The 13,274-nt window shown below is 38.2% G+C and overlaps 2 protein-coding genes and 1 pseudogene across 5 annotated transcripts; 1 reads left to right on the top strand and 2 right to left on the bottom strand.

Moving 5' to 3' along the window:
* Positions 1-3,660: 3,660 nt before the first annotated feature.
* On the bottom strand, positions 3,661-5,854 carry LOC104764944 (uncharacterized). Of its 3 annotated transcripts, none has more exons than XM_010488552.3 (2): positions 5,704-5,854; positions 3,661-5,273 (listed from the first exon to the last, which is right to left on the bottom strand). In XM_010488552.3, the coding sequence occupies exon 2, from the start codon at positions 5,266-5,268 to the stop codon at positions 3,772-3,774; it is 1,497 nt and encodes a 498-aa protein (XP_010486854.1). In that variant the 5' UTR covers positions 5,269-5,273; positions 5,704-5,854; the 3' UTR covers positions 3,661-3,771. The 3 variants fall into 3 exon arrangements, with proteins under 3 accessions (XP_010486854.1, XP_010486855.1, XP_010486856.1); XM_010488553.3 differs by having other exon boundaries at positions 5,708-5,831; XM_010488554.3 differs by having other exon boundaries at positions 5,599-5,769.
* Positions 5,855-6,411: 557 nt separating this feature from the next.
* LOC104764943 (myosin-binding protein 7) lies at positions 6,412-9,279 on the top strand. Its single transcript, XM_010488551.3, has 4 exons — positions 6,412-6,928; positions 7,020-8,478; positions 8,584-8,630; positions 8,848-9,279. Exons 2-4 carry the CDS (start codon positions 7,099-7,101, stop codon positions 8,951-8,953), a joined length of 1,533 nt encoding a protein of 510 aa, XP_010486853.2. The 5' UTR covers positions 6,412-6,928; positions 7,020-7,098; the 3' UTR covers positions 8,954-9,279.
* A 96-nt stretch (positions 9,280-9,375) lies between these two features.
* Positions 9,376-11,074, bottom strand: LOC104767460 (F-box/kelch-repeat protein At5g51250 pseudogene; annotated as a pseudogene). Its single transcript, XR_015591437.1, has one exon. The product of XR_015591437.1 is annotated as an F-box/kelch-repeat protein At5g51250 pseudogene (transcript).
* Positions 11,075-13,274: the final 2,200 nt, after the last annotated feature.

Raw genomic sequence — 13,274 nt, 5'->3', positions numbered from 1 at the left:
ACTATGAGTTCTTGTTCTAGTTCGGTTTACATATTAACTGTTCTTGTTCTGTTTTGATAAAACTGTGAGTTCTTGTTCTAGTTTGATGTTTTTTTATAAATAATTGTGTTAAAAGGTATGATTTGGGATGTTTTGCTGTGTGCTGTTTTCTTTTTTTGCTCAAGTGTTTTAAAATATTTTGGAAACCCGATTGTTTTTCTTTCGCTTGTGAATATGAAATTTGTTTCGATTTTGAATAAAAAGCATAATTACAGTGGTTTATTGAGAAACATGATTGAATTTGAATTTAGTATTGACTTTAAACATCAAATGAGATTGCTAGACAGCCTGCTTAACAAGAGTGAACTAACACCTGTTGAAGTGCTACTTAGAGACAAACTAGTAGATCAAATGTTGACAAACATTTAGGTTTCAATTCTCTTCATTTGTTATGTTTAACTCTTGTGTGTCTTTCTCATGTTGTCACCATTTTATGTCTCTCATGTTAGTATGTTTTGTGTTTAATAAGTTTTGTTGTGCTTAACTCTACTTGTATTCTTTTGTTTCAGGTTTTGGGTCATCAAATGTAGTTGTGGACAGTCACGTGAAGAGAAGAAGTTGTCTTGTTGTGGAACATGTCACGGATTTGGGAAACATGTTTGATGTGAAGGGCTATGTCTAAATGGCTTTTGATGTTTGTAAGGAGTGTATGACTTTTGATGTTTGTAAGGATAGTATGGCTTTTGGTGTTTGTAAGGGTTGTATTTGTTTGGCAAGGACATTCACGGTTCTATTTGTTTTGCAAGGACAGTCACGGCTTTGATGTTTGTAAGGGTTGTATTTACACCCGTTGAGACAACTTTTTCTTCTTCATTTGCAACAACATTTGCAAAATTTACTCTCTTTCCTCCTATCTTCACTTCTCCTCCTATACCAAATAAATTAAACTTCCCATAAGCCTTCTACTAAACCCAAATTGTCAAAAGATGTCTAATTGGAGTTCCGATCAAGAAGTTGATGATATTGTAGAGGATGAAGTTGATAGTATAGTGGAGGATATCCAATACAACTACACTCACCCAGATGTACCATCAGCTCCAATTATCCGAAGAGTCCATATTAATAGAGACCGCGAAGAAGGTCACGCTCAGCTATGGAATGATTATTTTAGTGATAATCTGACTTACACTCAAGCTATGTTCCCCCGTCGCTTTAGAATGAACAAACCATTGTTTATTCGTATTGTTAATGCTATTGAGAATGGAGTCCCATACTTCAGACAAAGGCGAGATGCTACTGGAAGGCTCGGCCTTTCTGCACTTCAAAAATGTACGTCAGCTATTCGTATCATGGCGTACGGATGTTCGGCAGATGCGGTGGATGAATATTTACGACTCGCTGAAACAACCGCCCACAAATGCCTTCTACATTTTGTTGAGGGAGTTATAAATCTGTTTGGAGACGAGTATCTCAGAAGACCTACAGCGGAAGACCTCCAACGATTGATGAATATTGGAGAACATCGCGGTTTCCCCGGAATGGTAGGGAGCATAGATTGTATGCATTGGGAGTGGAAGAATTGTCCCACTGCATGGAAAGGACAATATTCGCGTGGATCTTGAAAACCGACAATCGTACTAGAGGCTGTGGCATCACAAGATTTATGGATTTGGCACGCATTTTTTGGACCACCAGGTACGTTAAATGATATCAATGTTTTGGACCGCTCACCGGTGTTTGATGATATCCTAGAGGGCCGAGCTCCGAGAGTTACATATGTTGTCAATGGACGTCAATACAATATGGCGTACTACCTCACTGACGGTATCTATCCGAAATGGGCAACTTTCATCCAATCCATTACACTTCCACGTGGCCGAAAAGCAAAACTCTTTGCTCAAAATCAAGAAGCATGTCGTAAAGATGTAGAGCGTGCATTTGGAGCCTTGGAAGCTCAATTTGCAATCGTGAAAAATCCCGCACTTTTTTGGGATAAAGGAAAAATAGGAAAAATAATAAGAGCATGTATCATCTTGCATAACATGATAGTGGAAGACGAACGACATGAATACAATTTCTACTATCCATCGGAGTTCTATCACGGAGAAGGAAGTGGAACTTCTCATGTCGATTTATCGTATTCTACAGATATGCCAACAACTATAAATAATATGATGGGCATTCGAAATGACGTTCATGATACACAAATGCATGATCGTTTGGAAAAAGACTTGATTGAGCATATCTGGCAAAAATTTGGGAAAACCGCACAATAAATCTTATTCTGAATTTTGTTTATTATGTTTAATATTTCAAATTTTGTAAAATATGTGAACTATTTTGAATTTTGTATAATATGTTTAATATTCCAAAGTTTGTAAAATATGTTTAAGATTATGTAATATAAAAAGTTTAATAATTGTTTTTTCATTTTAGATTATTAAAGTTTGATAATTACTAAACACAAATTAAAAAATCACTCCCTCCGTTTCAAAATATAAGATGTTTTAGAGAAGATTTTTGTTTCATAATAAAAGATGTTTTCAAGTTTCTATGCAACGTTTAGATTAGTTAGTATTTTATATTATGCAGTATTGTTTCTGATTGGTTGAACTTGTTAAAAGTAAAAAGTTCTTAATATGCGTGCTTTACTTAAAACATCCTATATTTTGAAACAGAAAGAATATTATTTAAAAAATTGAGCAACCTTTTTTGGATTCTCTACTAAAGGAATGATTTTGCAAAAATACTTTTAGAATTGCTTTACTTAAATTAGTATTAATTATATGATTAATTAATTTGAGAATAACTTAAGATAGGTACTCCTCTTAAACAACTCTCAAGTTATACTTAACAACTAATAAATGTCAGAAGTCAGCTATAAATAAATTTGCGTACGCGTTTTGTGAAGAACTTAATAGTAGAATAATACTTGTATATGGTAAAAGATTCTTGTAATTTATTGTAGTATTTTATAGTTAATGGATCTTGTAAACTATAACTATATCGCATCATGATATTGCATGTGCAAACGCTCATACTAGAAAATAGAAATAGAACAAGTTCTCTCCTCAATTGTCACAAAACAAATAGGCGCGATATACATTATCACATCAAACAGTGACATGTCGCATTCACCACGTGAAAACACGTCAGTATTTCTCCAATTTTACCCACATCATTTGACCTTTTTGATAATCATCTAGGCTTTGATTTTTGACTCATTAATAAATCTTAGCTACGTCTTAAGCTTTAATTGGATTTAAACAAGAAAAAATAATCATCTAGGCTTCGTATTCGTAAGCTTTAATTACATCTAGGCTTCGGATAACCAGGGCTGAGTGTGTTACCACCTTGTGTCTAAGCAAGCAAATGGTATAAGACTATATGTATCCGGTTATGTGTAAACCGTGTAAATTATAGTCTATACCGGTCAAACCGGATTCTACACTTCACTACAAAAAGTGACTAGGTTGTAACAGAATCTTTTGTGAGAACACGAGGAAGACGAAGATGAACCTTACAATAAACACCTATATCGTTAAATTGAACTTCAACCAGGTGTTACGTAACTTTACTTGGCTGACCTTGGAAAGCTTTAGAGAGAAGCATGAACAGGACCAGGGTTCGAATCCCACCATCAACAAGAGGTAAGAGACTTGTTTTACCTTCCTCTGTCTATGGTCCAAAAAGACTTATCAATTACCAAACAGATAATAATTGAACATCAGTCAACGTATCTAATAAGTTTTATTGCCCCCAAATTAATGGCTAAACTTTACTAGATTGTTCTCAGTTAAAGGACGCACGGAGACAATGTGGGTGATAGACACAACAAATCGCATGTATAAGCTTTCTTCTTGGCCCAACGGCTAAAGCACCCATCTTCTTAAGCTTCTCCATTGTCAAATTCGCCATCTGAAACTTATTCATCCTCTGTCCTCTCAACATCCTCTCAAACTCTCTTCCCAATCCTATTGATCCAACCCATTGGTTCAATCCGCCTGCTTTCTCAACCTTCTTCTCCAGATTCAACACTCTCAGCTTCTCATTATCCATTACTACTGAGCTGCACATCACTCTAGGAAACCTTATGGGCTTGTGGCCCGCACGGCTCTTGTGAATCTCCATTCTTCTATCCCGATTCTTACTACAATCTTGCAGTGAGATCCTTGGAGCTGAACCTTTCCTGGTTGTGGCATTGCGACCAGTAACTATCTCTGGTTTGTCTACTGAAGTGAAATCAGGACAGGTCTCAGGTTCCACGGCGTGAGCATGAGTAGTTTCGTGAGTAACTGCAACCAGGTCTCTCAGCTCAGTTTGTGGCTGCGAAGCCGCAGACTTCTGCAAAGTGCAATGTTCAATTACAGGAAGGGAAGGCACCACTGTGTGGACAAGAGTAGCTTTGCGCGTCTCTGCTCTTAACTCAGCTTGTGACTGAGATGTTGCAGGTTCAGGAACGGGAAGAGAAGGCATCACTGCGTGAACGAGAGTAGCTCTGCGTGTCTCCGTTCTTAACTCAGCTTGTGATTTAGAAGTTGCAGGCTTCTTCTGCAAAGAGCACTGTTCAGGTATAGGAAGAGAAGGAAGTATTGTGTGAACAAGAGCAGTTTCTTGTGTATCCACTTGTGATTGAGAAGTTGCAGGCTTCTGCAAAACGAAATGTTCAGGTAATGGAAGAGAAGACATCACTGTTTGAAGAGGCGTAGTAGTTTTCTGCGTATCCGCAATAACATCTCTTTTCTCAACTTGTGACTGAGAAGTAGCAGGCTTCTGTAACGTGAAGCGTTCAGTTACCGGAAGAGAAGAAGGCAGCACCGTGTGAAGAGGAGTAATTTTGTGGATCTCCGCAACACAGTCCCTAAACTCAACTTGTGAATTAGAAGCTTCAGGCTTCTGCAGAATGAATTGTTCAGGTAAAGGAAGAGCAGGTACCAGAGTGTGAGCAGGACTAGTTTCGTGCATATCTGCAATAACGTCTCTTAACTCAGCTTGTGACACCGAAGTTTCAGGCTTGTCGAAAGTACAGTCTTCAGGCACCACAGTGTGATCACAAGTACTCTCTTGCGCATCCTCAACGCTGTCTCTTAACTCAGCTTCTAACTGAAAAGTAACTGCAGGTTTATCCAAAGTGAAATCTACAGGTGGAGGAAGAGAAGGCAACACAATGATGATTCTCTGCTTTTTGACAAAGACCCAACCGTCTTCTTCTTCTTCTCCATCAAAACAAAACTTGAAAGGACCAGTCTTGCTCGGTTCCAACTGTCTCGGCCTTAGCCTTGCCATCATCAGACCTGGAGATTATCAAACAACATTGAGCTAAAAGGCAAACCAAGTTTCAATCACAGAAGGACACATTTGCTATCACAAATCACAAGGAAGAGCGCATAGAGAATAAGAGAAGTATGCTTCGAAAGACACAAATCACAATAAGAAGAAACCCAATTTTGTGTAAAACCCATCACTGTGTTAAACCCCATTTTCGAAGAATCGAAGCAAAAAGAAGGACAGTTTTGTAGTGAATTAAACCCAATTTCAGAAATTGGACTCTCCGTATGAATCGGAGTAACACTAGCACAATTTTATGAAAGTGAATTAAGATCGAAGCAAAAGACTAACCCAGTAAATTAGCGACGAGGAATAAACAAACAAACCCTAGAATACAAAATCTTTTGTTAGCAGATAGAGAAATTGAGAGACCGGAGAAACATTAACGAGTCTTACCTACCCTCTGCGAGCGAGTGAGTGACGATGATGATGATGATGATGACTCTCTCTCCGACCGGAGCTAATTTTTTTTCCTTTTCGACAAAAGGTTATACAGAATCCCAATATTGACTACCTTGTCCTTTAACTATAAGGAAATTGGAGAAATATTGAAAATACACATTTTTTGGCATTTTGATATTTTTGACATTTTTTAACATAAAATAAAATACACACAAAAAACAAAACAAAAATATTAAAGGCTAATTTAAAAAGCCTTTTCTTAATAATAGCTCAAAATGGTTTGTATTATCATAGTTGAAGTAAATTAAGAATTTTATCTTAAAAATAATATTAAACAACATTTTACTTTGAAACAGATATAAAATATATGTTAATAAATCTTCTTATGCTTTTTAACTTATTAATGCAAATCATTTATTGTGATCTAACTTGTAAGCTTAGTAAGATAATGAGATTCTAATTATCAATAATATGAGCATAATAAAAAAAAAACAAAAATCTTATAAATTATTCAAATAAATAAAGTCGATTTGAAACTACACAAATCCTTTTTGTACACTTGCAAGTTGCAACAAATCAACCATAATGTAAAAGATACAAAAAATAACCAAATAAGTTAAGAAAAAACAAATTAACCAAACCAATTTTTTACTTGTTTGTATTGGGCCTTCAAAACATTCACATCGTCAAAAAGTATCCAGTAAAGTATAAAATATTAAGGAGAGAGATCATGCCGCCATGTATTGTTGTTTTTCGTAGGTTTTTTTTGTGACTAGTTCTCAGAGTCAAAACAAATCCGAACCGTTGATACTAAAGCCAATAACCCAATCCTGAACGTTGGTTCATTCAGGGCATCGTCTCCCTCGTTTAAACCAAAAATAGTCTCTCTGACAACCAGAGAGAGAGAGAGAGAGAGTCTAAGAGACAGAGAAGACACTCCATCAAACGCCTTCTTCCCCTTTTATTATAGCAAATAAATAAAAAATCAAACAAATTTGATAATTACGAATCCCTTTTTTATTTTTTTTTCCTTTTTCGTTTAAGCGATTAAAAAAAAAAAAACGGAGAAGGAAAAAGCGCGCAGAGATATTGATTTTGGTTATCTCCTCCCTCCCTCCCTCCCTTGTGAATTTTGTTTGTTTCGTGGAAAGGGAGCCAAAATTCTCAATCTAAGCTTCTCGATTATTTTTTCCTTCTCCGATTTCTGAGTCGCCAAGGGGTAAGGTTTTCCGATCTTCTTTCTTCTTTTCTTCCGATTGTGATTCCGAGAATTGAGTTTTTTTTTTGTTGTTGTTGTGGTTTCTCTGCAGAATTGGCTTCAGCTTCATGTTTATCGATTTAGGGCTTTAGTGCGATTTTAATTGGAAATATCTCTGTGAATTGGAGAGAATGGAGTCTCCTCCTCCGATCAAATGTTGTGATTGTGACTGCGATTGTTCATCACAAGGTTCATGGATTCGATCTATCAAGAGAAGAAACGACGACGAATTAGTCAAGGATCATAAACGTTTCTCTGTACCGGAGCTAGACGACCTTGACATGTTCTCTAACCCCAGAGTCCATATCGAGAACGAATGTGAATTACTACGCGAGACCGTTACCAACCAACAGGAGACGATTCAGCATTTGTACGATGAGCTCGAGAAAGAGCGTAACGCTTCATCTTCAGCTGCAGATGGAGCTATGGGTATGATTCAGAAGTTAACGACTGAGAAAGCTGCTCTACAGTTGGAATGCACACAGCTTGAGCGTACCGTTAACGGCAGAGTGAATTACGAAAACGCTGAGATTGCTGCACTGGAAGATGTGGTCTATCAGAGGGATCAGATTATTCAGTCTCTTAAATTTGAGATTCAGGCTTATAAGCATAGGTTGATGAGTTACGGGCTCTCCGAGGCAGAAGCTGATGGTGACAAGAGCTTGCTTACTCGTTACCCGAGCAGCGTGATCGACGTTAGTTCTGAGTTTGACTACCCTACTTATGACTACCCTCCTCTGAAGTGCAATATAAACGAGAACCAAGAAGATCCTCTGGAGGCTGATATCTATGTTGCAGATGATGAAAACTACCCACCAGCTGATTCTCCTCATGGCCGAGAACATTTGAAGACTTTGGATCGTAGACTAAGTCAGATGGAGACTAATCCCAGCTTTATTCCGTTGAATGGTGATTTTTCGGGAGCGAGAGGGAGGGATGTTTCGGAGAAGGTTATGGTTGGTGAGAGTCCTAGGCATCAAAGACATGTTAGGAGGATTTCTCCCACTGGTTCAAGTTCACACTTGGTGGGAGCATCTAAAGAACTAAGACCTGATGTTTTTGTTGATTCCCCATGGTACGAAAGCTACAGCTCTGAGAAAGTGGAATATGCAGAGAATAATAATAATACTAAAGATGACTCGTCGGAGATAGGAGATGACATGAGTGATAGAGTTTATACCATTGACTCTGTCCATCACAGCAGTGTGTCTTATAGTGGCGGTGTAACTGAACAGAAGCTTGAGGATGGCACTTGTGATAGCAATGTGGTTTTCTCGAGAGAACACACAGATCTTGGTGATCCTGATATAACGAAACTATACATGAGGCTTCAAGCACTGGAGGCTGACAGGGAATCAATGAAACAGGCACTTGTCTCTATGAGGACTGAAAAAGCTCAAATGGTACTGTTGAAAGAAATTGCTCAGCATTTGTCAAAGGAAGTTGTCCCTCAACGGAGATTGCCTCTACGTAAAGCATCTATTGCTGGGCCTTTCACGCCGGTCTTTAAGGTTGTTGTCATGTTTCTATATGATCACAAAACATTCTGACTGGAAAACTGTGTCTTGTTTTCTACTGGTCTCACTCTCTAACTACTTGATCTTTTGATTATGCAGTGGATCACATATTTTGTTTCCTGGAAAAGAAAGGCTCGTCGAAGCAAGTAAGTAACCTGTAACAAACTATGGAAGATTTTATCACAAAGAGGAGGTGGCTGATTAAATCAAACCGTTGCTCGCTTGCATTATAATCTAGTCTTTTAATATTCCAAAAACAGGGACACTGTTTCACTTGATAGTTAGAAATCACTGTTGAATTTTAGGTAGCTGCTTCTGAAACTTACGCTCGTCTCTAATCTCTATTCCGATGCAAATATGCAGATACATGTATGGAATGTCAGGAAGCAACGTGGGCTTGCAAATGCTTCTAGAAAAAGTCCCTCGGTCACAAAAATGGCGATGTCTTCTTAGGAGCACGCAAGTGTGAAACAGATTCATCCCTTTCAAACAAACAAAATCACTCTCATGACTCTAGAATTCGAAGCACATAATGTCTAATACTGATGGTGGATTGCGAAGGTAACACTTGTATGCCTTACTTCAACTTGGAATTGGATTCTCTCATTCTTTCTTCATTGTGATGTGCGATATTCAATCTGTTTTCCCCCAATACTTCAACTGTTGTATAATAGAATTGGGTTGAAGAATGATATACCTCAGAGGCCATACAATCTTTGTATGGTTTCTAACTTGAATTGTTTCATTCATGGGTTTCTTTTTTCCAATATTTTATAGATCGATTCATCACAGTAAGTTCTTTACTTCTTTTTGTGGTTTGTGACCATCATAAGTCAATTACCACGTTTTTTTTTCCTTTTCTTTTGCCTATATGTTTGTATTTCTCTGAAGCAATACCCAAAACTCTCTTTTAAATGAGGGTACAACAGAAAGTGATAATAATTTTAAAACTACGAACCAGAACAACACCGAAAACGAACTGATGTAAATAAAACTAAACAAGTACAAATCAAAGCTCAATAATACTTAGTTACAGGTGAGCCTCCTTACCCCCACGTGACTCCTCACTGACTCAATTCCATCTCCCAGGTTTCCTTAATTTGTTCTCTTCTTTTCTTCTCCCATATGTATATGGGATTGGAAGGTCTATCACATACACTTAAAAAAGAACACTCACATTCCAAATAACCAAAAAGAACAACAGTTGAAGCCTTGCGACACATCCATCCATCAAACGGTAGCAGCAATAACACTGATGAATTCATCAAATGCATGTGCTGTAAGGGTAAGCACATGATCAAACCACTCAACTTTCCCCCAAATTTCACAAGTTGCGCTGCTGCTGCGCCTTTCAAGCGCAATCTCCGCACAGCAAATCTTCTTCTTACCGGTATAAAGAGAGATCGTCTGCCACCACATAACAGCTAGCTTTCCACCAAAATTAGCCAATCTAAAAACAGAATCACGACGAAACGTGGGTAGTCCAACCAAACCCTGCAAAACTCTCCACCTTCCTGCCTGGATGTCATACCATCTGAATGATTCCGGAGAAGCCGAGTAGACAACATTATCTATCTGGCAATAAGAATTAGGAACCATGCCATAATACATTGATCGATTAGAGAGTACGTCCCATTTAGATTCCTTGACATCGTAAACAGCCATCATTTTATGAGCCACCACATGTAACTTTCCGTCAATAGATGCGCTGTGGCGGGAAAACGTACCGACTGTCTGACGGCAGGGGAGGGGCTGAGGATCCCAAGCTTGTGTTTTTGGGTCGAAAAGCGAGAGTGAATTCTTCAACTTCAAATTATTATTGGGATCGTCATCATCGCATAATCCTGTGGCATAAATCTTTCCATCGATGACGCCAACAGAGACAGTATACAGCTCCACCGGCAAGCTTGGAGCCGTGCGCCACGTGTGAGACTGGCAATCCAGAATAAAGACGCTAGAGGAGGGGGATTTCCCGGGTTGTTCTGCGCCAATGTTGTAGATTTCAGAACCAACCGCCACCATACTCGCAAATTCCGAATAAGGGGTATTGGGGATTGGGATTGAAGCCAAAGCATACCCACTTGTTGTTGTTGTTGTTGTTGTTGATGTCTTCTTCTTCTCCTCCTCCTCCTCCTCATTGTTGGTTAGGGTTTGATGATGATCAGGTTTCCGGCAGAGGGTGAACCAACGAAAACCAGACAAGCAGTTGAAGCACGCATAGAGACAACTCTCGGTGGTGCCCAAGAGTGACCTGGCCTTGTAAAGGTCCGGTGAAGCTACGAGAGATCGAAAGCTCTTGGAGACGAGGGATAGAATCGGATAGTACAATCTTGAGACGCGTGCGACGATGCTCAATGCCAAATCATCGGGAAGTGAAGGGATTAGGGCCGATTCCGGCGTTGACTGCTTCGTCCTCTTCTTCTTCTTTGGCGTATTCGTAGGCGGCGTTGTCTTCTTCTTCCTCTTACTCTTCCTCTTCGTTTCTGGGGATGACATTGACGGAACTAACGGTAAAGACGAGTTCAGTTCACCATTGATCAACCTCGATCTCCTCTCCATTTAACTTTAACTTTAACTTTTAGGGTTATGGGTTCCCGCGGAGCGCACGCTTAAACTAGAAGAAGACAACACATTTGTTGGGCTTTATGGGCCGTCACGAAATTGCAAGACTTTTTATTGGGTTCCTTTGTTCTCTTGACTCTTGAGTAGGTTTTGAGGTTTTTTTTTACACAGGTTTTTGAACCATATTATTATTTAATTAGGTTTAGCAACAAATTAAGAAGCTAATATGCTTAACGCAATACCGAATACAATTATTAGATGCATGAGCAAATATTTGTCACAGAGAGAAACTCTCTTACAAACACAATTTAAAGAACTCTTCATATTTTTAATGTATGCAAATTAGAGTACATACTGTATATAATAAAATGTTCATCTGCTTCTTTACGTGAATATATTGATGATTCGAGACAAGCGGAAGAAGATTGTCAATGAATGTGTATAAGAAAATGTTCCAAGAAACAGTTCCCTAAAAGAAACGCTGCCAAGAACACTACCCAATGAATGTGTATAATGTCAGAGCATGTGCAGCGGCGTATTATTTGTCCGTCCTTCATAATTAAAATGTCAAATTTAAATCTAAATCAATGAATTACCAAAGAAACGTATCTACAAATGGGACGTATATTGCTCGGTCCTTCATAACATGTGGCCGCTTGTGATTTGTTTGTCTCGTTTGAGTAGGGTGAACCGGAGAAATCGAAGTTTTATCGTCATTTGTTTTCTCTCCGTCTCTCTTTCTTTTCTCTCTCGGAATTGGTCCGTCGTCATCCTCCACCTCGTGCTCATGTGGTTACTTTGATATTTTGAATTTCGATTTCGGTAATTTGGATTTTTTATAATTTTTTAGAGAGTTGGAATTTCTCGATTCAAAGATGTAGTTTTAGGATCTATATATATATCAATTTGAGATGGTCGACGATTGTGAAAAAGCCAAGTTGAAATGGTGTGATAGTATGATTTTATTTGGTCAAAGAATGGGTTCTGTTCTGCTTTTCGTATTTGATGTTCATTTGTTTGATTTTCTCTGTTTTCACAAGCAGGGTTAAGCAGAAGCTGGAACCAACCACAGGGACTCAGGGTTCAAGCAATGAGTGCCACAGCTCAACGTAATTTTTCGCTATCCAAAGGCGACAATGATGACAAAATTGAACCTGATCATCTTCTTGTTCTTGTTCACGGTATTTTGGCCAGGTATAATGTCTACCAAGTTCATGGTTCTGGGATAGAAACTTTGAAATTTTTGTATACCATTTCTGTTACATGGTTTCCGGATTTTATAAATCGATAGACTCCAAATTTACTGAGACATTGTTACTGCTTGCAGTCCCAGTGACTGGCTCTACGTAGAAGCTGAGATGAAAAGGCGCCTTGGCAGAAGATTCTTGATTTATGGTATGCTCATCTGGTTTCAGCTTTGTTATCCTCTGTTAGTTGTGTTGTGCAGTAGTTGGAATATACTTATCAGGAAGAGTATTTGCGAATGGAATGGTAACTTAGCTTTGAATGCATGAGTTGACACTGAATAGAAAATACTTCAAACTCTTATTTCATCTTTAGTAGCAAGAGACGATAGATACAAAATTTCGGAATTTTTCCATGTCTCTTCGTCTAAGACCAGAACTCGTTTTTCTCTTACTAGTCTTTTAGTTGATATGTGTTATTCTACTCAATGCTCTTTTATGTCCTGCGTGGATCACACATAATGTTTTTTGTTTAATTTACTCTTCATTCCTTGAACATGTACAACAAGTTCTTCCAATACTTTCACTAAAACATTTGGCGGGGTCGATGGAGCTGGAAAACGACTAGCAGAAGAGGTGAGATTTTATACTCCTACAATGTCATTTCCACTTCTTGTATAGGTGTGGGGCTTTTAGTATATTTGAGGGACCAACGGTGAGGGACACCAATGCTTATACTAAACTTAAGAAACTCTGAAAATAAAATTAATATATTTGAGGAACAAAAATTTGTCCTACACCAATGCCTATGCTCTCACTAAACAAGATGTAAAGAATCTTTTTTGGGTTTTTGCAAATAAATGAATTCACAATCCAACTTTTGATTCTCCAAAAAAAAAAAAAAAAAAAACACTGACTATGTATGAGAGTAGCTTCGAATCTCAAGGAAAACTATCAGAACATCCATAGTTAGAGCATCCATTAATCCATAGCATGAGAGTGCATGATTTCATTGACAATTAAAACATACACGTGTCATGTGTT

The sequence above is a fragment of the Camelina sativa genome, chromosome 19, assembly GCF_030686135.1.
Source record: "Camelina sativa cultivar CO46 ecotype springtype chromosome 19, ASM3068613v1".
Classification (NCBI taxonomy): Eukaryota; Viridiplantae; Streptophyta; class Magnoliopsida; order Brassicales; family Brassicaceae; genus Camelina; species Camelina sativa.
The sequence above is the reverse complement of the archived record's forward strand: the minus strand, read 5'-3'. Positions and strand labels throughout refer to the sequence as shown.